We start from the raw sequence: 25299 nt of genomic DNA on the forward strand, positions 1-25299 counted from the left end.
GCTGTACATCCTAAGCACAACCCCTGCTACCCGCACTGAGATAGAAACCCTCCCCTTTCTTCTCCTGTAAGGTCTTTCGTTAGCTTTCGGCTGCTTTTGAGCAGTTGGGAGTAGTTCTTGTTGGCTGCCGATGGTGAAGCGACAGCCCCCATTTCGAACCAATCAGCGAGCCAGTGTGAGCAGCCCGGGGCCCGTACAGCTTTGCCACTGACGTTACAAAAGAGCCCTGACATCGCGTTGTGTCTGTATTTTGAGGTCATTAGCCATAACGCAAAGGTCGTTAACGCGAAAGCATTCCATTTCTGCCGCAGCCATGTGCGGCCAGGGCTGCCACGCCACCAGGGGCTACTGCGAGAAGCCGGGACAGTGCAGGTACGTATACGTTCCGGTCGCTGTTGTTGTTGCCTCTGAAGCTGTTCTGGATGTATCGCTGGTGCCGCCCTCGCATCTTTTTCTTCTCAAAAAAGTGTACAATAAAACGAAACGCTGTGCGGTTCGCGGAACAGTAACTGAGCATCCATGGCATGTGGGCTCAAAGACAAGTTGGAGTGTAGTTCACTAATGAAACATCGCGATTGGATCGCAGCCAGAGGAACGTAGAATACTCGATCTACACAAAGGTTTCGGTGATCGGACGTGAACCGGCGTATTCAGCATGTCTTTCACTCCCTCCTTTATCCCTTCCCTTACGGCGCGGTTCAGGTGTCCAACGATATATGAGACAGATACTGCGCCATTTCCTTTCCACCAAAAACCAATTATTATTATTATTAAAGGTTTCCCACCAGATACTTTTTTTCGTGTGTACCAGTGTCCTAAAGGTCATTGTAATACGCGCGTCTCTCTTGCAGAGACGGCTTGCAGGCAGGGCAGTCATGGATATTCTCCCTGACTCTTCCCTCCAGTCTATGTTTTAGTCAGAGCCGACGCGCTACCATAGCCCTTTTACGCCCTTCCCTGCGCCATTGCAAGGCACCCGTTTGTTGTGAGGTATACAGTCGCGTTCGATATGACCTACAACACTTCGGTGCTTGTTGCGTGGTGGTGTACTTCGTTTCATTTCATTACAACGCAATGGGACAGCACAACAACAAAAAAAGAGAACAGGAACACTGCGCGGAAGGCTTCTTTGAGTTTTCAGCAAAAGGAGTTTCTTCGCGCCATTTCTGGATTCGAAATGCCGCATAAAGGGAGCTTTCGTCACAGTACATCTGTTGCAAGTTATATCGTGTAGGGCTGTATTCGTAGCGAGTAATTGCCTCAGCATCACGAACGGCGCGACGAATGGCATGTGCGCAGATGGAAAACCGTGCCTCATCGCCGGCTTGCTCCGTCTGCTGTGTAACCTGTGGGCACTCTTTTGCAGTTCCCATAGACAGAAGTCAAATTAGAGATCGACGATACCAAAGACAACACTGATCTTCCCAAACAGGGCTGGAATAGGACGATTATTTTGGCACAAAACGGTAGGGAACTGTCAAATGTTCTCTGCGCCGTTGAAATAAATGCGGCAATAGCACATTCAAATCAGTGGCAGAGAGAACCGTCTTCAACTTTTTCTGCAGCAGGTTCCATCCGACATCTTGGATGGTTCACGTTCTCAGTTGGCGCATTCTTGGGTTTTTGGGAAAAGTAAATGGTGCAGTATCTGTCTCATATATCGGCGGACACCTGAACTGCGCCGTAAGGGAAGGGATAAAGGAGGGACTGAAAGGAAGAAAGAGGTTCCGTATAGTGCAGGTCTCCGGGATAATTTCGACCACCTGGGGATCTTTAACGTGCCCTGACATCGCACAGCACACAGGCGCCTTAGCGTTTCGCCTCCATATAAACGCGGCTGCCGCGGTCGGGTTCGAACCCGGGCGCATTGTTTGATTTTGAAAAAATCAAGCAGTGTGCATTCAGATTTGCCGAAATTTACTTCTATACCATTCAAGCCCATTCAGACAATAAAGAGCAAGACTGCGCGGATAGCACAGGGCTGGTGACAGAAACGAAAACGACACCACGGGCGCATGCACACTTCTCAACTGTTTATCCATTTCAATTCATTTATTTATCTTAAAGGCACATTTCGGGGCACTACATAAGGGGTGGGGTAATCAAATTTTTATTTTTAGTTTTATTTCAAATTTTCACGATGACATGAATTTCAATGTTGGGGTTGAAGGATGAGCCCCGCCGCGGTGGCTCAGTGGTTAGGGCGCTCGACTACTCATCCGGAGTTCCCGGGTTCGAACCCGACTGCGGCGGCTGCGTCTTTGTGAAGGCAAAACGCTAAGGCGCCTGTGTGCTGTGCGATGTCAGTGCACGTTAAAGATCCCCAGGTGGTCGAAATTAATCCGGAGCCCTCCACTACGGCACCTCTCTCTTCCTATCTTCTTTCACTCCCTCCTTTATCCCTTCCCTTACGGTGTGGTTCAGGTGTCCAACGATATATGAGACAGATACTGCGCCATTTCCTTTCCCCAAAAACGAATTATTATTATTATTATTATTGAAGGATGACGAGCAGAAGAGCAGCGACGGAGGGGGGGGGGGGGGCGTTCCAGTCTGACGCAGCTCGTGGACAGAAGGAGACAGAGAAGGTTATGGTACGGGCGTGCAGACGAGTAACTTGAAGGTGATGATCATTGCGATGGGATATGCGCGGCGGAGGTGCGCAGATGTATGGTTCATGACCGACTGAGCTGTAATAGAATTTATGAAAAGGAGACAGAGTTGCGATGCGACGACGGCACGAGAGACTTGTAAATTGGACTGCCATTTCAAGGATGACACACTCACTTCGTACGAATATTGGGAGTGAATGAAACGGACGGCGCAATTTTGGACTGCTTCAGGTGCATCGGTCAGATATGCTTGGTGAGGGCTCCAAATAGGGGATGAGTATCCTAATTTTTGCCTTACCAATGTATTACAAGCGAGTAATCGCGCCTCTTTAATTGCGTGACGTGAATGGCGCATCAAAGGTCCCAGGGATTTGTTTGCAGATGAAATCACGCCAAGATAAGTAATGACTTACAATTATACCCAAGTATATTTATATGATTGAATGTGCTCTATTGCAATGTTAGCAATTCTTTAACAATGTTAGAATGTTAGCAAACAGCTTTTCATAGGACTTTGCAACGCTTAATTACGCAGTTAAGTGCGTTCCGTTGTGCTCTTAGCTTTGATATTCGTTGCGAAAAATACGGACTCGAATATGATAACAACACCATTTACTCTTTTTTTTTTAGTAGTTCAACTTTCCACAGCCTTTTCGAAAGGCATTCGGCAAAACCCTGGTCACCGCAAAGCTCCGGGCGACGCACAGTCTTGGTCAAAAGTCTTAAGGCCAAAGGCCTTTCCCTTCAGCCGCATAACAGAGCCATTACGGCCCTAGTAAAGATCGAATGACCATGAAATGCTAGCAGAAGGTTTCTTGTTGCGCTAGAAAAGCTTCCTGCTTGACTCGTGTTTTGGATGATCCGCTACACGGAGCATTCTAGGAACATTCATTTCGCTGCAGCTGAACGCTGTGGCCTTAAGACTTTTGACCAAAACTGCACGTTGACACTGCTTCTGGGTTAGATGTCAAAATTCTACGTGGCACGCGGCCTAGATTTACAACTTTCGCCACAATCGTCGTAACTTGCGTAAATACTATGGGCCGTCAGCGGCAGATGTTTATTAGGCCGATAAGAGCCAACGAAGGTGGCTTCGTTGCGACATGCAATTGCGTCTGGTACGCCCATTACGACCGCAGTGTGACGTAGTACGTAACCTGTCCTTGACATTGCGCCGCTACCGGCGGTCGTCTGTCACAACGTGCGCGTGCTCCCACGCAGTTGCCGGTTCGGATGGCAGGGTGAAAAGTGCGACCAGTGCAAGCCCCTGCCGGGATGCCTGCACGGACACTGCACCAAGCCACTCGAGTGCATCTGCGAACCGGGCTGGACGGGCATCTTCTGCCACATCCGTGAGTGCACTGACGTAATACGGTTGCAGCAACGGAGCGTAAAAAAATAAATAAATAAAAGGTGTGTGCGAAATGGCTTGATGAAACACCGAGGCTGTGGGACAGGTTGATGGATGGACGGTGTCGTTCACACGTAACGAGGCCATTTCTCTTGCTGGAAGTCGTATGTACGTACGTACTTAATTTTTATCACTGTGTGTTTGTAGTGCACGAACAAAAAACAGAGCGCGCTGTACGAAAAGAGCGGCTGTGCTGTTATGCTATAGAACTACTCAACGAGAGCATGACGTGCTTGACTGTTTAGAAAAGTGTTTAGCGAAGTATACGCTTTGTTAAAAGGAACATTTTTATTTGTCCCGACGTTTCGACCGGAGGACCGATCTTTTTCAAGAGTGATTTGTCTTCGCTGGTGTTTGTCCTTTTGTTAGGGGTTGGACACAGAAGTGGTGAGCGAGAAACGGATAGAGAGTACACAAATAAATAGATAGAAGTAAAAAATACAAGTAAAGAAATAAGCATCGATAGCAAAAAGGAATTAAGTGGGAACCGCACGAAAAAAAAAATTAAGGACGGGCGCTCTTTTCGTCTTCTTTGTCTCCCTTTACCTCTCTGCTGGAAATGGAGAGGGGGATTTCCCTCTCTTCACACTACCACCTGCCAACATTGGCAGGTGAAGGCTTTAGAGAACACCGCCGACGGACGCTTTTTTTCCGAACTGGGGCCTCTAATGCTAACGCATGAAATTGTCCTCACGTAATTTCAGTGGCCTGGGCCGTGCACACTTGAAGCGGTCATGCATTATGCACTGCAGCGCGCCATCTAACCTATCGCAGAAACCAAGAACGTGCCTCCAGGCTGAGCCAATCGCGAGCTTTTCATACTCCGCTTTGATTACATGGTGCCACCTTTTTAATCTCGCGGCACTGTGAGCTCAATCAAAGCACATATGCTTTTGCAGAAAAATGGTACAGGTTTAACATGACACCTGCACCCTAGCTCATTTCTTGTTCCGATTAGTTTTCATCTTCCCTTTGTCTACTTTCATGTAGCCTGCGTGACTTCAGAAGGATAAAGTAATCAAGGGGCTTGCTAAAACACGTACGAAAAAAGTCAGGATAATTGAAACCAAAAGAGCAAAGATGCTTTTTATTAATAGTTCTTTTAGCGAAGGCAAGTGAAATTCATGCGTGTACCACATAAATTATGGCACCTAGGTGATAATTACAAACTGTCAAAATATTTGTTGTTATCTTCCTTCTGTGTTGATGACAAATTTCCCTGTGCTTCCCTTAGTTTATATGACTGTTGCCTAGGGAATGAATTTGAACAAGACGTAGTGTACACTGTGACGTCTTTAGTCACCGTTAGCATACCGTATTACCAGAGTACCGGGAGCCCGCCCACCGCCAGTGAGCACGCGCTGATTGGTCCCGATGCTGCAAGCGCATGCGCAGCTGCCGGGTACCTGGCGCCATCTGGCTTCGTCAAGGCGATTTGCGCATGCGAATGGACCATTTGCGGAAAAGCGAGCGCCGCCTGTCGTGCAAACAGTGAAGCTCCGCCGGTACCTTTGGTTGGAAAGGGGCTATCGAGCAAGCATGCGCAAGGCAGCGTTCAGCAGCTCACGTGCGCTTGTTTTGTTGTTTTAGTGTTGTTTTTGGCCGGAAACGTGTGTCAGCTAACGAAAGAGTATGATGGAAGAGGAGAACATCCCATTTCCGTTTTTAGAAACAGGGTGTAGCGAATTATTTTCGCGTTGTAGCCTGAAAAACGACCATGTGTGGCAATACCTGCACTCTGCTACCTCAACGGAGCGCCGAATGACCAAGTGAAAATGTGCGTGAATGTGCGCCTATGCGCGGGCGAGTGTGACAGTATAATGGGATGCACTTTCCTAATGCACACAGACGTTTACGTTTGCGCTTCCTTGATAGGGCCGGAGTTTCTGCCAACTTAACACAACACCTTTTGCCTCAGGGCACACTTAGCTGATTATTAAAGAACCCGTTGTACTATCTCAATCCCGGCTCGTGCTGATACGGCAGAGCGTTGCTTTGCGAGCTAACGGGCCGCGGGAGCGTTAGAATGCGCGGATATACGCGAGGCTGCGCTCGGCCGTGCCCCCGCTGTTCAGGAAGCACATTGTAGCATTAATGGTGAATGTTCATACTAGTATGTATCATTCGGTTTTCCTGCGTCGGTGGCAAAACTCTTCTAGAACGACCGAGCAGTGTGTACTCGGCAGTAAGCGCGAAATAAAGCAGCAACACCCGTTTCGAAACGTGCTGGATGTGCGCATTACTGGCCCCATCAACGGGTTCGTCTTTTGCGCCTTGTATGTCGTCGCGGCCTTTATTAAGTACAAGTCTCGCTGTTGCAAAACACGTGGTTAGCTTAGATAAATCGCGTTGCAGTTACATGTCAGTTACGTGGAAGTTACAGCTCACATCAGTCATCGCAATACAGCGCAGGAATGCACGGCTGGCTCATGTTTTCCAACCAAAAACCAAACCGCCCAGAGAGGGCGCTGCCTGCGCCTTCACCACGCATGCGCAGAAACTTCTCCGCAAATGGTCAATTGGCTGCGCGCGGGTATAGCGTGGGTTCCCTGTACTCTGGAAACAGCACGGTGCACGGTATGCTAAAGGTGTCTTTTGTCAACGAGTGCCCAGCTAACGCTTCTTTTTACCCTATTGTTCCAGCCGTGTGCTCTCCCAAGTGCCACCCGGAGCACGGGTACTGTGCGCGGCCCAACGAATGCCGCTGCCGGGTCGGCTGGATGGGCGAGAACTGCAGCCAGTGCTGTCCCTACCCGGGCTGCCGGCACGGCTCGTGCAGCAAGCCCTGGGAGTGCGCCTGCGAGCCCGGATGGGGTGGCATGCTGTGCGACAAGCCGCTGCCCGCCTGCGAGACGAAGCAGAAGCCGCCATGCGCAGAGGGCGCCTCCTGCGTGGACATGCCCGAAGGAGGCTTCAAGTGCGTCTGCCCAGAGGGCGCACAGGCAGCCAACTGCAGTACTGCGCCGCCACCGCCGCCGCAGCAGCAGCGAATGATGCGGTAGCACGCCGCAGGGGTGATGCGCGTGCCAAACCATATTTATTTCGGGTGAAGCGATGTGTAAATACAGCAGCGATTGTCTGGCCGACTACTATAATTGCGCGATGGAAAAAGTTATCGGTTCACGAACTCCGGTCGTTGACAGCACTGCCACTAATCGCACGACCAATGAGAGGCACATTAAACAGTTATAGCATGTCGTGATCCGGAATCGGCTGTCGTGATCCGCTTCCGCGCGCCGCCAGCGTACGCCCTGTGATTGGTCCCGACGCGGTAGGCGTGCGCGCAGCTTGCCGGCACCTTGCGCCATCTGGCGTCCTACTGGCAAGCTCGGCACGCGTAGTGGCGCTTCGTGGAAGCAGAACATGGTAGCGGATCGCGCTACGTTATAACTCTCTATTGAGAGACAGTATACTGAGAATCCGGCACCATTAACATATGGCAATTGGTAAGGGCCTGGAGACACTGCTCATGCCAATGCGGAGCTGTTCGGACCTGTTGTAGACATCCAGCTCCGGTAAAGAGAGGGGTGGGGAGGGGGTATAAGGAAAGGAAAGGCGCAGCATGTGGACATTCAAGTCGCGTTACGATGGGGCGTGGAGGTATGAGCGGGTGAAAGAGCGAAGCGCAGGTATGTGCAGAGATGGAGGCGCTGTGTGTGGGTTCTAGTGTCCGCCATACATAACCGTCTTTTTAAGCAACTTTTTAAGCAGTTTTGAGCAGCTCAATTTACTGCCCGAAATTCACGGGGTCCTGCGGAACTGCAAATTTTGTACCAGTCTACTTGTCTGCTTTTGGAACGCGTGGTCTGCACTCATATTACTGGAGGGGGGGGGGGGGGGGTATACGGCTGAAGAACTCCGATGCCAGAAGGGTCGCAGTTTAATTGCTCTGCGCATGCGTAGTGACTCATTGCCCTTACCATGCGACATGTTGGGACCGGCGGCCCAGTCTGCTACAAACTTTAAAATTTTCGCCTTGTGAAACAGACTTAGCGACGAACTCCATGGTCACTGCGTCCATTCATCGACTGAGTAGTCTTTTTGTGAGCGCGCCGGTAGTTTAATAACAGGGTCAGGATTTGCATAAATCACTACTGCACTCAGTATGCAAGTTTTCAAGCAGCGACCAGCCATTTGTAGCTCACTGCGCCAGTTGTTTTGTCTGTCGGTCAGCAGATCGCTTTATCAACAGACCGTCAAGCCGTGCGACAACGCCATATGTTCGAATACATTTGCATTATTTATATCCACTACAAAAATTAACTTGGTCAGTCTAACCATCCAGCTGAACATTTATAAGCCATCACTGTGCCTAACGTTCCACTCGTTAGCATATTGGACAATCTATCACTCCGCCATATTTTGATCAGAAATGATGCGCATTCCAGGTACCGAACCAGATAGATGGTTTCATATCATTGAAAAATGACATTTATATCAAATTTAACATTATGGCTGCAAGCCATGGGCAGATGAAATTTCTTTATTCAGTAATGTACCTCAATCACGGAAGCAAGGCTTTTTGCCTGACGCTTTTGTTCCAGGAGTGTAGGGTGAAAGCTCCTGTTGACAGTATCCGAAACCCAGCCACCTTTCAAGAGAAAAAATTGTTTTTTGAAGTCGGCGAAAGTTAAAAAATTCCTCACGATTAATGCACCTAATCCGGCAGAGTATGTGTTAGCATTTTCTTTCCCACTTTTTCCCTCCTCTGAAAGTGGCGAGGGGGACCCACTTTGCCACCTGTCAACCCAGGCTTTAAGAGTAACGGACGGACAGATTTTTTCAACACGGGGGTTCTAATGCTAACGCATTTTAACAGATATTCGTTCGAGTACTTAACGAACATTAAAAAAACTCTGTTTTGTGGATTACGGAGAAGCATACTTGCATTGCGTGCAAATTCCATGGAAGCGCTTTCCAAGAAACTATTTGGTTAACATTTCAGTCTCACATGCAACCGCAGGGAGGCGTTGAGAGAAAATAAGATATTATTACGAGACGTGTCTTCATTTCATTCTTGCATCTCGCTATATCATCAAATACCTTGAGTTTATATGACTACAGTTTCCTTCTTAACCTCGTTGTCCTGCCGTTCTCGGTCCTGTGCGCACACTGCTTGCTTATTATTTTTTTACGTGCTTGCTAGAGTCTGTGTACTATTAGTGGCTGTGGAACAACTCTGCCCCGCCCACGGTTTCAGAGCTTGACTCCATTACTGCTGCAGGATAACTGCACCGACCGCGCCGGCTGTGTTCCGATGGAGGCGAAACCCCTAAGGCGCCCGTGTGCTGTGCGATGTCAGTGCACGTTAAAGATCCCCAGGTGGTCGGAATTATTCCGGAGCCCTCCACTACGGCACCTCTTTCTTCCCTTCTTCTTTAACACCCTCCTTTATTCCTTCCTTTACGGCGCGGTTCAGGTGTCCGCCGATATGTGAGACAGATACTGCGCCATTTCCTTTCCCCAACAGCCAATCCAATAGCTGCACCGGCTTGCACGTTACAAGTCAGCGCATCGACCAGGATGCTCTCTGTGCCACTTACTTCGTTCTCCCCATCTGCTCGCCCAAGACCTCTCTCGTTTGTGTTTTTCGCAACTTTTTTGCATTGCCATCTTTTTTGTCAAAAATAGTTCCTTTTCTTTTCAACGTCGATGCTGTACAGTCGGACACAAAAGTCTGTGGACCACAGCTCCTGAAACGGTGCCGATAGCTGTATTAATAGCCGGTGGCTGGAGACGACACTTGTGGAGATTAAATAACAAAGTTTTGATTTTCGCCTCCATAAGCGTAGTCTCCAGCCGCCGCCTAATAGCAGATCTATCGGCTTCGTTTGGGGAACACGTGGTCCACAGACTTTTGACTCCGACCCCACACTCGTAAACAACAATACGCTTACATGGGAGTGAAAAGGGAGTAAACCGTTCTCTAGCGCACTGCCTTTTATAATAAAGGAGTGTGCTAGAGGGCAGCTTACTCCCCTTTCTACTCCTTTCTGTTTACAGTGTATCCGCCTCTAACTTGAACGCATTCCATTTCGTCCATGAAGCTATACGCGAGGACAACGTGAAAGCTCCTCAGGCTGCTTATCTAAAATGTTTGTGCACACATTTAGATATAGCGGCAAATCCATTTCATTCTACACAGAGGCTGTCCTTCCTTTTCTTGCCTTTGGCCATGCGCGCATTAACACATTAAACAAACACGTTCCAACCCGCCTAGAATGCAACATCCTTATATAGCTACGGAGAGTGGTCGTTATGCAGGAATCCGTGGAAGACAGAACTTGCGTCGACTGAAAGCTAATAGAAGTGATTTCTATGTTGTTCGATGCCTAGATGCCGCCTTCAGACGTTGCGCAATTTCTCAACATGACTTTCACGTTCCGTCATATGAATCGGTGCCAAACGAAACGAATCAACTATAGGTGTGCATGGTTCGTAACTAACGCATCAAAAATATTCAGATTGATTTGCATTCTCCCATATGTATTTTTGCATCTTGCATGTGCATCTTGGGGATATTGCAGCGCTGTATCGCTGTTTGACGCTTTTGGTGACAAATTCTTTCTGTCTCGCATGTGCTGTGACACACAGAGAGGAAAACTTAAAGCGAAAGCTCCTTTTAACCTTGAAATTCAACGGTACGCAGTGAGAAGTGTAGTGCCACTGAGCCATCGCTTATGGCAGATGTAGAGCAAGGTCCAACGTCCCTTCCTGCGCACTAATTATCTTGACACCGCCAGCATGACTGATCCCCTTCAACAGCTTACACAGGCGGCTGTTGTGTAGAGCCTGTGCGTTCACATTCTTTGTACTTATTTATTTATTTATTGCAGTAAAGAAATCTGCGTCTGGAGCCCCTGAATTCGTTCCTCCTTTCAGCATGGGTCTCTGCAGCTTACACTGGCGGATGATGGGCGAGCTTGGTGTTTCTTAATTTTATGTATTTGTTTATTACTGACTGCAATAAAAAAATGTTTCATCTGAGGTTTCGTTTGGTCATTTTCTCACCCTTTCAGAGCCTTAGTGCTAACTCTAAGGCATGAGCACGTATCGCGTTAACTATTTACACGAAACAATGTGCTCCCTCTGGACATGCTTGGATCCTGGTCAAGAACCACACTCACACTGCATATACCAGCGGTAAGAATAAAATACCATGTAAAGTACGGCAACACTGCGAAGCTCCTGTGCATGTGGGAGCAGGCGCGCGCTATAATACAAGGAAATATTTAGTTCGAGCTTAAAAACTAAATATATATCTTTAGTTCTCCACATAGCTTTGACGGTAACTCTCGAGGAAAACTGCTTGTACACTCACAAAGTGCTGCTCTCATACATGGAGAGCAATTGTCTACTAACCACGTTGTCTCAGTGGCTCTAATGTTTGACAGCTGAGTACTGGGTCTCGGGATCGAATGTCGGCTGCGTCGGCCGCACACGTGGGACTTCGGAAAGTCAAACCCTATAGCATAGCAGGAATAGTTGACTGCGTGCTAATAAAGTGGTTGTTTTCATATCAGCGTCAAATGAAATGCAACAGAAACCACAACGCGATCGCAATAACACTGAAATATTAGTTGCTGAAGATTAAATTAAACAACTTCCACGCCGCGGTTTTCGCGCCACCGAAGTAAAAATTGAACGGGCTATTATTCATTTTCATTCAGCCAAAATCTTGTTTTGCTGTTCCAGTTTCAGTTGTCTTGTTCGCGTTTCATTTGACGCTGACAGCACATGTAGCATGCACATGTTGGAATCGTTATGTGTAATACCAACGCATTTTAAACAGAGTGCAAGGCATTTATGAGGTTATTTTTTTATACAGAAGACTCCTCTGTTTGGACGTGGAGATATTTCTGCGAGACCTCTTGCATAGAATAGCTGTGCTGCGTCCATGCAGGAGGATCAGTGCCTACTGTCCGGTTTATTTTAGGTATTCAGGCGGCAATTAAGGTCCCCAAATAACATGAAGTACCATGTAAACCTGGCATAGACAATAATCAAGTAATATACAGTCGGGTGATCGGCAGTTGTCCACCTGCACACATGACCCTAATTGTGGGTTACATATGCATGAGGACGACTGAAGGTTTTCTGGCGTTCTTTGTTTGGGCGAGGATTTTGGCCGCTTCCGGCGATATCCTCCCCTTTCCAAAATTTTTGGTGGCAGTTTTGCTGTCGCTAATTAACTTGGCTTCCGTTCCTACGCAAGCGATCGCTATCGCAACTTCCTCCGCAGTCTCTAGGTTGCGGCCTCACAAGGCTGCCGCGGATACCGGCGCCCCTCGGCCATCGACACCACCGCACCCGTTCTGCCACTCGCCGCATCGACATAGGCCACTCCCTTCGCTTGCATATTTTCGAACCTCCACGTTAGAGTTTCGGCTCGTTTGGCCCTTCCTTCTACGTTACATTCCAAGGTTTTGGAAAAGCGAGGATATCACTGGAAGCGGCCAAAATCATCAACCAAAGAACGCTGAATAGGAAAATTTAGTTAATTTTGACATCCGCGCACGCCGCCGCCCCTGGTAACGAGGCGGCTCACGAGCTAGTCCGAGATCTCTACTTCCGGGTAGCCGTCGGGCCTCCCCCCCCCCCCCCCCCCCCCCGGACACAGGGCATACGACGAACGTCTGCAAAATTACGGGGAAATCATCGACCATTATAAATTGGCGGGGACGTGGTCTGGCACCCCCGCCAGTTGTTGGCTTAAATAATAGAGAAGCTGTCGTGTGGGGGCGGCTCCAAACTAATACCTCCATGAACCAGGTCTGGGCGTTTCACGTGCTGCCAGAGCTTAGCGACAACGATCAGTGCAAACAGTGTCCATGGAGCGAGAGAGACCCTCGACCACTTAATTTGGGCGTGCCCACAATCCCCACGGGTGGGAAAAAATATAGTAAGTAGAGAAGCCCGAGAGACCCTGCTGCGAAGCGCGGACCTTACCATCCATCTGACGGAAGAGGCCGCAACAAGCCAGGGGCTGCCTGTCAGCCTCTAATACGCGGGCGCACGACTCCCAGTCTTCCCAGGCCTGCGTGCCGTGGGCGGGGAGGGAGGCGCCCTTTTTCCGATGGAAATAAAAGTTGTTTCAATCAATCAGCCAATCAATCAATCAATCAATCAATCAATCAATGTTCTCTGGCTGAGTGAAATAATTGCAGGGCTGTTTGAATTTGGTGGGCTTTCATGAATGCTTAGAACGCATGAAGGCCTTTATACCGTAGTTATATAATACAGACCTAAGGCGCTAATTCAAAGTCTTGAACGTCTCCAAATGAACTAGCAGGCACCCTCTGGACTCATTTTGTTCGATCGCCACGAAGACGCCATACAGAGAGAAGGAAAAACAGGACGAATGTCTGTCAACTCGTCTAGGTTACCTACCACCCTTCTGCACCCTAGGGACACGTACAGAACATCTTGCAAGATGTTCTAGAGCTGTAATACTAATACACGTTGTCATGCTAAGATGTATTGTAGACGCTCAACGGATTTGGCGCGATGTGGTCCTGAAAAAGGCTCCAACCCCCATTACATCCCACGTATAAATTATACACATTTTCACGCGTAAACAATTTTGTAAGCATGCCGAGTTTCGCCTCCTCGTAATGAACGAATAACTAACAGTGCAGTTGAAAAAAAAAAAGAAACGATCTATACGCTTCCGCGGCGACACAAAGTAGGCGCGAAATGGCTCCCCGAAAAAGTGAAATGCGTACAATCAGCGCCGTCGCGTTTGCCATATGTGACAAACATACAGGCATTGGAAACATTACAGGAAACATTACAGGCATTTGTATAATATTATGCACATTAAGTCATTGCCGCGTCTTCGATCTCCTATTTAACAGGACCCCTGTCCTTGCGTCTTCCAATCTGTCAGTCTACATATACTATTGCCCCTTTTTCCTGTCAAAACGTTCCTGTATCGACCAATTAACCACCCGTGTCTTGGCTACTCCCCCGCAGTGGGTATGTGCCAGCATTGTTTGAGGCCGACAACAACAACAACAATGTGGCACGTTGGCAACGTCGCTGCTGCAACCAGCGTCTGAAAGAACGCTTCCCTTGTTTTTCTTTCTTTTTTTGTCGTGATCATCTGTTATCCGCTGTTGCAAAGAAGTGTTGTCATCACGAGCAGAGTGAACGATTTCTTCCTCCGTGAGAAATAATCTTAGAACTCACTCTACTTCTTTGGTATTTTGCTGTTGTCGCATGAACAAGGTGCCAAGGAGCCATCGGCGATTCTGTAATTACGGCGAACGGTAGTGGCAGTACCGGTGATCCATCAGAACAAGCCAGCCACCTCTTCTGCATGAAGGAACATATATGTAGTAGAAATATATCGTGATTTTGCTTCACTGTGAAATACTTTGTCATACGTGGGCTCATTACCCATATCAACCATTCATGCCAACAGTCACAAAACCTAAGGAACCCATGGAACAGGCGAAGGCGTCAGACTCCGATCGACAGATTCTGCTTGACATTTTGAGTCTAGTACACTATAATTTTGAGCAAACACTGAAAAAGTACGGCAAAAGCTAGAGCAACGTTTTCAGAGCTAGCCGCCCTAGTAGACCCGAACTATCATCGCTGTCTCGCTACGTGAGAGTAATCGCTAGTGAACACAGCGCCAAAAATACTGAGCGGATGACAAGTCAACTCTTCAGAGACGCTTGCGTGTGCGCGAAGTGCGCGTACTACCAAGGTCAACATTCCCGTCGGCAACGTCGAGGCCACCCCGACCTATTTCGTACGTGCTTCATAGAAGCGTTTCCACTTTGGGTTTCCCCACGTTCGCGAGTTGGTCCACACCATCGTTCTGCCGGGTGAACTGTGTCGCTTGCCACCATGGGCACCCGGTCGTCGCTAATGCTCCAGGATGAGGAGATCCAAGAGATCCAGCAGGAGACAGGCTGTAAGTTTGTTTCGGGCTTGTATAACCTAGCGATTGTGAACGCTGTTGTCGCTGTCTTGGGAGACATTGCTTACCGAGGTCGTTCTCGCAGTCTCGCCCAACCAGATCGAGCGGCTGTACAGTCGATTTACCAGCCTCGACAAGACTGACAATGGCACTCTCAGGTAAGCGACGTTTGTTGCGCGCGGAAGTGTTACTTTTGGTTTCGAAAGTACGAGAAACTAAACCGACGCGGTTTCCGGCGCGGTTTACAGCCCAGCAGGCTGCTACTAGTATGCTGAGCTAGCGGTGCGCTCACAGGGCCGTTGCTGTCGTACAGGTTCGATAAACTGCTTGTTTCCGAGCTGTGCTTGAAAGTAACTCCGGAGTTCTCCGTTAGACATGCTGACACGTTGTGCGAGGCAACTAACAACAGTGCGACAAGCTGGTTAAGCGCCTGCAGCACCGCAGCATATATTACGTCTGTGGGTTCTGGCGTGTTGCTGCTTTGTTTAGTTTTCAACAACTCGGACACGTTTTTCTTAGCTTCAACATGCTATACAAGAGAGCTGTTAGGCCCACTGTGTATTAATAAGCTTGGACTAGCAGGTAGCTCTTAACGACAGGCAAGCTGGACAACAATAATTTTACGGCATAGGTGCCAGATTCCACTTCCAGGCACGGTGCAAGCTCATTGATTCGCCAACCATTTACTTATTGCACGAGTAAGATTTTTTTCTTCAATTTATATAATATTATAGCACTTCAATATACGTGCCACTGGTACGAAACTAGCCTTCATCATCATCATCATCAGCCCTACTACACCCACTGCAGGGCAAAGGCCTCTCCCATGTCTCTCCAATTAACCCTATCCTTTGCCAGCTGCATCCACCCTTTACCTGCAAACTTCTTAATCTCATCCGCCCATCTAACCTTCTGCCGCCCCCTGCTACGCTTACTTTCTCTTGGAACCCACTCCGTTACCCTTAAGGACCAGCGGTTATCTTGCCTTCGCATTACATGCCCTGCCCAAGCCCATTTCTTTCTCTTGATTTCGACTAGGATGTCATTAACCCGTGTTTGTTCCCTCACCCACTCTGCCCGCTTCCGATCTCTTAACGTTACACCTATCATTTTTCTTTCCATGGCTCGCTGCGTTGTCCTTAACTTAAGCTGAACTCTTTTCGTTAGCCTCCACGTTTCTGCCCCGTAGGTGAGTACCGGTAAGATTATGCTGTTGTACACTTTCCTCTTGAGGGAAATTGGTAAACTGCCACTCATGATCTGCGAGAATTTGCCATATGCGCTCCACCCCATTCTTATCCTTCTAGTTATCTCTCTCTCCTGATCCGGATCAGCTGTCACTACCTGCCCTAAGTAGACGTATTCCGGCACAATTTCTAGGCTCTCGCTGCCAATTGTGAACTGTTGTTCCCTTGCTAGGCTGTTGAACATTACCTTGGTTTTCTGCATGTTAATTTTTAGACCCATCGATCTGCTCTGCCTGTCTAACTCGTTGATCATGATTTGCAGTTCACTTCCTGAGTGACTCAGCAAGGCAATGTCATCAGCAAATCTAAGATTATTTAGGTATTCTCCATTTATTCTTATTCCCAACTGTTCCCAATTCAGGCCTCGAAATACCTCCTGCAAACATGCGGTGAACAGCATTGGCGAGATCGTGTCTCCTTGCCTGACGCCCTTCCTTATTGGAATTTTATTGCTGACTTTATGGAGCACTATAGTAGCTGTGCAGTTGCTATATATATCTTCCAGTATTTTGACATAAGGCTCTTCTACCCCCTGATTACGCAATGCCTGTATGACTAGCCTTACCGTGTGCTTAAGCGGATATAAAGCTTTGATAACATTTCCTTTGTAATTCAGTGCAAAAGGTCTCTGCTTTCTTTGTGTGACATGCTTATTTTAGCTGTGTATATGTCGATCGTTGCACTGAATACGCGTTGACTTAACTGGCTCATGATTAGTTTTCTCTGAACTGTTGCCTTGCCTTCGCATTACCAACGCACCATATTGCGTGGTTGCAGTCGTGAAGACTTCTTGCGGATCCCAGAGTTAGCCATAAATCCACTGGGTGATCGCATCGTGCATGCTTTCTTCATGGATGCCTACGACGACCGCATCAACTTCCGCCAGTTCGTCCGAGTGCTGTCCCGCTTCAGACCCCTCAAGAAGAACAAGGAGAACAAATTGAACAGCCGCGAGGAGAAGCTGCATTGTAAGTTTGACTAATGGAATTGTGGTTGTGACATTTGCCGCTCACCGATAACTACAAGTGATACTTGAACAAGAAACAGAGTGCCTTAGTTCTGCTGCCGCATAGGATATTGTCCATTTACATCCATGGGTCTTTCACACGGTATTAACTGTGGGTCACATGTTTTTCCACTGTTCCCACTTCGAATTATTGACCAATTCGCTCTAGCCCTACCATAAGCTTGCCCTCTCGATTAGATCAGTTGGTAGAGCGACTGCTCTGGTGTAGCGGTGGTCCCGGGTTCGAACCCTGGACCAGGACGAATTCTTAACTACGAAGTTTCTAAGAAAGCTGTATAGCTTCTCTCTGTAGCCGTATGGCTGCGCTCGGGTGGATGTCAATGAGTAATTACTTCCTTATTGGTATTAACTGTAGTGGCAAACACCAACTTGAGTGTACCTATACAGGTTATAGCCACGTTGCTGAGCTACAAAGATCTGAGAAAACTGCCAAGCTTTCTCAGATCTTAGTATCATAAGAGCATTCAACCTTGATGAACATGATTGTTGAAATCGAAGCACTTCCAAATCATGGCAGTCACCCTGCAAACTGAGCTAGCCAGGGTAGCTATGCTCACTTAATTAGAAGCTCTAACTGGAAACCACATTAGAAATAGTTTAAATGTTACTAGGAAGTAACTGTTTTGAACTAATAATAATAATTGGACTAAGAATTTTGTGCACATGCCAGCTGTAGACATCTTGTATGTGCTGCATGTGACTAAAAAGTGCTGCCATAGCACCTGCATGCCGTGAAAACCATTGTGGCTAGAGTTGTAGTGTTGTACGTAAACTCTGTAGAGGACTGACTTGGATTGGTACATGTCAAGAAAAACTGTGTTCACGCTAAAAAATAGAGAGAAAAGTTCTTATATGGCACATATGGCATCATGTAAGCCAGCCATGTATTTCAGATACTGCTTCAAGAAATGGGGATACTGGTGTCTGGGCTCCGGGATATATTTCTGCCATTGTATCTCATTGAACTGAGCTTAATGTAAGATATGTGTGGTGCGGGATTGCCTTTCCATTTCTTTTATGCCAGTTATCCGAACGACTATTGTGTAATGCCTTATAAAAACTGCACACCCTTTACCATTCTGGGTTTTGCATGTTTGCAATCCATTCTGAGGTGATAGCATGTTGCAGTAATTTAAACTGGGCGATGCCTCTGTCACACTGTAAATTTAATGCCATTTTCAAAGAATGACATTTGTGCAAGTTGGTTTTGTTATATTTTCATTTCTTGAATGCAATGTAAGGTGAGGGTTTATTGAAAGGAGCTGGGAGGATGGGACCAGCAGCGAAAACAGTCCAAGGGCAACCAGGTTGGGTACAGATAGTCGTGGCGTTAGCAATACGGCTGACGCGCAGTGCCATCTTCTTCTTTACAGCAGCAAAAACTTTCAAGTGATGATATTGATGTAAGAACAGGGCCATGCGATGAAAATGTGTGCACAGTGATTGGAAAATTTTTAACCAAAGAGGTTCAAAACCTACTGCCAGACTCAAAACATATTGTAAAAGGTTAAACCAGTTGTCGAGTAATGAATAAGTGAGGGAAGTAGAAGCCAACAGGGATCATATGAAAATGAACATGGCACTATTGAAAATGGATTACTGGTTCCTGACCCCTAGCAATGGAATTGAGTACTGTATTATTATTGCATATTTAGTGAGGACATATTACCATTTGCTTCTAAAACGATCACATTCTAAAGAAATGAATATGTAAAGTTGTGCCACACAGCAAGACCGCAAGGCTGTGGCAGAATTAAATAAATTTTTCATGTTGCTGAGTTTGATTTTCTGATTTTTTATTTAAATATGCATTCTTGTGTACTGATAGCATTATGCCACTAAGAGTACATGTTCAATCCGGAAGTGAATGTGAGTTCCTCGCATTCTTTTGGTTGTGTCGTTTTGGGCAAGTTTATTGGTGTGTTTGGTGCACTGTAGCCTTTGTTTCTAGTACGCCAATAAGCCCATCATAAATAACTAGCTAACTTTCTTAACAAGTACAATCAGATTTTGCCATATAACATTAAATAAGTGACAATTAAGCAAAAGCAATATATTAGGAGTTTTATTATTAAATTTGACATGTAATAGAGATGGAAGCCGATAAATTGCTGAACGTGAAGTGTCTAATGTGGCTGTTGTTTACTCCAAGATCGGATTTGGTGTATTCAAACTTTTGCAGTTGCGTTTAAGATGTACGACCTGGACGATGACAACAAGATCTCCAGGGATGAGCTTTTGGCTGTGCTGCACATGATGGTTGGTGCAAACATCTCTGATGAGCAGGTATGGTACCACAAACAGCATTGATACCAAATAACTGTGAATACTTTTTCCCATTTTCCACAGTTTGTGAAAACTGCATTTGGCGGCAACACCTGTATAATTGTTACATATTTTAAAGCTTAAAAAAGGCCTATTTCGAGTGGAAATAGCCTGTTTCTTATTATTTATTCGAGTACAGTAATCAATAAACGTAGACCACTGTAGTGGTTGCATTTTGGTGGAGGCGTAGAGGCCTGTGTACTGTGCGATGTCAGTACACTTTATAAAACCGAGGTGGTGAAAATATTCCTGACCCTCCACTACGGCATCCCTCATAGCCCGAGTTGCTTTGGGACATTAAACCCTACAAAGCAAATCACGTTCCATTTTTCCCCAATGTCGCTTTCAATTTTATGTTTCAGAATCAACTATTTTGGCAAGTTTACTGTTATCTTAGTTGAAGGACCCTTGATTGTGCTTCGGGCAGTCCGATTTCTCATTGCTAATAAGGCTAACACAGGGGCCAATTGTTTCATCATGATGGAATGTATGCATTACTTATTAGACAAGACATGAGTGGACAAAATGACACGTGTCGCAAGCATAGACTTACAATTCTTTATTACTGTTTGCTACCATATATTTATGCATACAGAATATCAGGATTACAAGCAATATCATACATGCAGTCTGGAAGTTTCATCTTGCCTATTTTCTGTGCTTTGATGCAGTAAAGGTTGGTGCAACAGATGTAGATTGTCGCAATTCTTAAGTGTGTGTTTACAGGACTAGATTTTATGTGCAAGTTACCAGAAAGGTCGATAATAAGATTCTAGCACCTCTAAATACCAGAAAGCTCAGCACACGCATGCTCATGGTATAGCACTAAAAGTGAGAAAGCCTCATGAGGTATGAGTCAAGCCATTCCGAGCTCATTAAAAGGTTGGTTTGGTTTATGGGGGTTTAACGTCCTAAAGCGACTCAGGCTATGAGAGACGCCGTAGTGAAGGGCTCCGCAAATTTCGACCACCTGGGGTTCTTTAACGTGCACTGACATCGCACAGTACACAGGCCTCTAGAATTTCGCCTCCATCGAAATTCGACCGCTGCGGCCGGGATCGAACCCGCGTCTTTCGAGCCAGCAGCCGAGCGCCCTAACCACTGAGCCACCGCGGCGGCTGCTCATTAAAAGGAGTGTTGCCCATGCTTGCATGTCACAGAGCATTTTGAAGTCCTGCAACAAATGATAGTATGAATGTGCAAATTGGGAGGTTACTTGACAGGGGCTTCTCTAATATTGCGATAGTGTCAACGGCAGGCAACCTGCTAAAGTCACTGACAAAAATAAAACAATTTGAGAGCCAGCAAGAACAGAACGGCCTGTCGTGATACCATATTTTCATAAAGTAGTCCATGGAATAAAAAAAATGGCAGGTGATTTAGCGTGATTGGGCCAAATGCTAATTAGATGCGTTAGCACCGGTTTTTCACTTCGGTTTCGGTTCGCAACTTGGGTTTCAAGGTCAAAGACAGACGAAGATTGGCGAAATCGGAGGAGAGGAATGTGTGTGAGCAAACCATCAGTGGCATCCATAAAAAGTGAAATCGGAATGATTGTACTTGAGCAGCAAGAAAATAGGCAAGATGATGCTTCCAGGTTACATGTATGACACTGCTTGTAATCGTGAATTCCTGTGTGTGTAAACATGTGTCAGCAAAGAATAATAAGTTAGTGCTTGTGGTGCGCTTCGTCTTGCCCACTTGTGTCTTGCCTCCTAAGCAGTTCATACATTTCATCACGTTTCTTAGGTCTGTGTTTAGCAGTTGCTGTATACCTGTCGCCATATCTTAAATTCTAACAGGTTGTACACATGCATTACGATGAGGTGAGAAATTAACCCTTTGACATGCACGCCATTTCTTCTTTCCATGGAAATTAAATATTCTTCTGCCTAAGTAGTATGTTTTCCAGTGCAAAATACAAGCGGTTAATTTTTTGCAGGTGTGCGCAAAATTTCGTAGAAAATAGGAACATGCCCATAAGAAATGCTGTGACTTGTCAAGTAAACACCCAAATGATCGTAGCAATAATTTCTATTTGGAAGGTACTTGTTGCCCTCAAAATGGCAAAAAAATAAAATTATGTTACTTCTGACGGCAAAATATGCTTGCGCAAAAATGGCAGATGACATCTTATTCCTACTCACTGTTTCGCGAAATATTATTTACTGTGTTTGCTATATGGCATAAAAATACAGCTTATTTACGACATGAAGTATGTGAAATTCATCTGAAACAAATAAAAATTGCGGCTGGGTGCAGCCCACTCTCAGAAAAAGCTTCGAGTTCGTTTTGTACACAATTGTGTACTATCGGGCACAAAAGTGGTATACTCCACGCAGCGGGAGCCGGCGCAGCTGAAAACTACATTACAACGGTATCTAAGCACGAAACACTGACATGAGTTAAGCGACATGCCTATAGATAATAAAGGGCTCCCATTGGTTGTCTCGATCCCAGATGCCGCCTGCGGATGTCGTTACGATGCAGTTTTCCGTTACTCCGGCTCCCGCTGCGTGGAGTATACTACTTTCGTCCCCGATAGTACATGGCCTATCAAAGGGTTAAGTTGGACACAACAAATTATGTTATTATTTAAACACATAAAATGGTGATAAAAATATGGCCAGACAGAAATAGTGCATGTTGACTGGCTTATTATAATTTCATGGGCATTCATTTACTGCATAGCACCTCTTGGCTTCATCCTTCTACTTACAATCTCATTGTGTCATAGTTATTATTATTATAGGTGGACACTAAGGCTGCACCTTACTCACTCGCATTCGTTTTTTTTTTTTTCGTTGATTAACTACATATGCTTTAAACCCTGTCTTTAGCCTGCTCTGACTTGTGGCAGCCTAATTTATTTGACATAGCATTTGTTAAAGCCGCCACAATGTTCTTTCTTGCCGTAGTTTCTTTTTCTGCTGGTTTTGCAATAGAGGACTGTCGTAAACTAGCAGTGCTTATTTCGACCAGGCTACTGGGTTGCATGTTGGCAACTTGGCAGAGTGAATTCAGCTCAAAAAAATTTTGGCATTGTATGTTTAGCATTGGCCTTGTCCTGTATTATTATCTGCACAGTTGACCTTTGCTACGAGTGGCAAGCTTTGTTTTCCTTCAGTTTTTCTGCACAGGAAGCTTCTTTCACATTTATAGCTGCACTAGCAAAAAAGCCGTTTTTCTTTAAGGTTTAATCCTCACTGCACAATGGTGAGGATGAAACTTTTATTAGCAGCTTATGTCTCCAGTCACACTTCTCAATTTTTCTTGACATGGCTTCTGTTTCGTAGCCGATGCTGCATTCATGCTTTATATCAACTGTGCTGTCTTATGCAGTGAGAACCAGGTCGTGACAAAATAAACTTAAAGTATGAACCGTAATGCCTCATTCGCTAGTGGTGCAGCTTGTTACATAATTGTCTGGCAGCTGTCAAGCATGATATTACCTTATGTAGCTGCAGCACGTTTTCAATATAAGGTTTGTGAGTACTGCTAGGGTGCTATCTTACCTTTAACATAGCAGATGTTAGGGGGACAAATAAACATCACTCTGTCCATTTTCAGTCCGCTAGTTGTTCTTGTGATATTTACCTACAATGTATTGCCTTTCTCTGCTCTGAAACTGGATACATGGAGAGCACTGAAGCTGTTGCTTACGTGATGCCTGTAATGGCGACTCTTTTGTGACGAGGAAGTTGTCACTATCTCAGCCATAGATAAGCAACACTCTGTGTTGGCATAAGGTGCCAAAGCATCTAATCTGTTGCTACTCTCTGAGCTTACAAGCAGTTGCCTATTGCTGAATGTCGGCTTCTCGAGATAAACGGACCATAAAAGGTGATGACCCTAAAATACCAAAGGAGGGTATTGAACGAGGAAGAATGAGACAGGTTTTTCGTTGTTCTGAAATTAAAATCACACCTTCAAGATTGCTTGATCCAACCCTCTGGACTTCTTGGTGCTGCATTAGAAAGAGTCCCAAGCAACTAAACCGCCTAATTTTAATATGTTGCCACGAGCAACAGCATTCAACCACAGGCATTCAAACGGTAGCTGCTGCAGTCAGTGAAGGGATGGCTTGCAACGTTGTAGCAGTGGGTGGCCTCCATTTCGAGTATGTTATGGAAGGAACAAGCTGCAAGGGATTTCTTTTGAGCTCCCTGTGATAAGTTAACTGGACTGCGATACAAAAAAAATGTAATCATTGCCATTACTACCTGTTAAGCTGCATTGTGAAATGGTAAACAGATAGCATGTATATTTCCCTAATCATGTTTGATTACTTGCAATCGTCACCAAAGCGTGCATCTCATCTGAGCACGGTGTTTTGGGTCCTGTACCAAGCTGCCGTGGCAGGAGTAGAAAAAGGCAGAAACATGCCCATCATGAGATTTTGGTCTATTTTAATAACTTTACACGGTCAAAATGAGTCTGGAATCATTCTCTACAGCATCTCTCAAGAGCGCAAATGTAGCTACAGGTCCCGAAACTTTATTGAAGAAGCGATAGAAAATTGAAAACAGCATGCCACAGGTAGGAAACAAACCTAAAAAGATTAGCTTCTCTCTTGTGCAAAGGCAGCAACATTGGCCAGCTGCGTCTTGCTTACACTGAATGTGTACTACATGGTACGAAGAGCCAAATGTTATTTTCTTCATCCACCACTGCGTGTGATGTTATGCTCAGGTAATGTGTTCTGTTCTTGCCAGTGGTGTGTGGTCCTTTCACCTTCTTCCTTTTCATGTATTTACAGCCCAAGCTAGGAAATAAAAATAAAAATCTGTTCCCCGTGCATTTGATTTCATTCAGTAGAGTACCTTCGTGCTTTCCTTGAAGGAGTCAAGTTGCTGCTATTTTTACATGTTAATACCCCTACAGGTCCCAGCTTGTGCTCAGCTCATTATCTGATTTCATTTTGGCTTCCAGCTGGCGAGCATCGCCGACAGGACCATAATGGAAGCGGACAAAGACGGGGACAACATGATTTCTTTTGAAGAGTTCTGTGCAACACTGGACAAGACAGATGTGGAGGAGAAGATGAGCATTCGGTTTCTGAACTAGGGGGCTGTGCCTGCTGGCGGCAGCCTTGTGCACCACCCACCGGCCCAGTTCCTGCACCATTAAGTTATAGCGACTCCTGCCTCGTAGGCCTGTAATTGTTGTTTCTTGTTGCTGTTATTTCATTGTCGTGAAACTTTTACAGAGGCTTCTATATGTGCTGGCAACCATTCCAGTATCGCTTTTACATGTACTGCTGAGAGATCAAATATGTTTCTTAAGTACACCAAACTATGTGTGTCCTGTGTGCATTCCTTTAGTCAAGATTTTCATTACAAGTTTACATTTTTAAAGCCAATGTAAAGGTGAGTCGGCACGTAAACTGTTTTAGGCGATGTACATAGCCATCTTGAGTTGTGTGCCATGCAACATTCATCTTTACAGCCCATTCAGAAACAACAGCATGCCTTGTGAACTGCTTTGACCTGGCTGAATGGGTTAAGTACAGTCATGTGCAACATTTCTATTAGCTGAGCCTTTTGCTTGAAACTAACACCACCACAGTGAGCTCTGAAATAATGTGGCATTGGAATTATTTGTGGAAAGCAAGCATCGATGATTAGGAGAGGGGGAAGATAAGCAGCACCTATGCATTGTGAAAGTATAACTGCATATTAGTTTATGGTGAACGGCGCGAAGCTTGCCATTCACCACTGTAATGACGCGGATTTGCAATAATA

General features: G+C 46.1%; 2 protein-coding genes across 2 annotated transcripts in view; both read left to right on the top strand.

Moving 5' to 3' along the window:
* LOC144135495 (uncharacterized) overlaps nucleotides 1-11006 on the top strand; it is a 29811-nt gene extending 18805 nt beyond the window's left edge. The window contains exons 5-7 of the mRNA XM_077668147.1: nucleotides 312-372; nucleotides 3834-3964; nucleotides 6667-11006. Of these exons, the coding sequence (XP_077524273.1) occupies nucleotides 312-372; nucleotides 3834-3964; nucleotides 6667-7025 (551 nt within the window). The 3' untranslated portion in view covers nucleotides 7026-11006. The remainder of the gene's footprint in view (nucleotides 1-311; nucleotides 373-3833; nucleotides 3965-6666) is intronic.
* Nucleotides 11007-14730: 3724 nt separating this feature from the next.
* elm (calcineurin like EF-hand protein 1 elm) lies at nucleotides 14731-24850 on the top strand. The gene is made up of 5 exons (XM_077666481.1): nucleotides 14731-14950; nucleotides 15042-15114; nucleotides 16981-17171; nucleotides 19413-19516; nucleotides 24488-24850. The coding sequence occupies exons 1-5, from the start codon at nucleotides 14884-14886 to the stop codon at nucleotides 24620-24622; spliced, it is 570 nt and encodes a 189-aa protein (XP_077522607.1). The 5' UTR covers nucleotides 14731-14883; the 3' UTR covers nucleotides 24623-24850.
* Nucleotides 24851-25299: the final 449 nt, after the last annotated feature.

Source organism: Amblyomma americanum, chromosome 5 (genome assembly GCF_052857255.1).
Source record: "Amblyomma americanum isolate KBUSLIRL-KWMA chromosome 5, ASM5285725v1, whole genome shotgun sequence".
In the NCBI taxonomy this organism is placed as follows: Eukaryota; Metazoa; Arthropoda; class Arachnida; order Ixodida; family Ixodidae; genus Amblyomma; species Amblyomma americanum.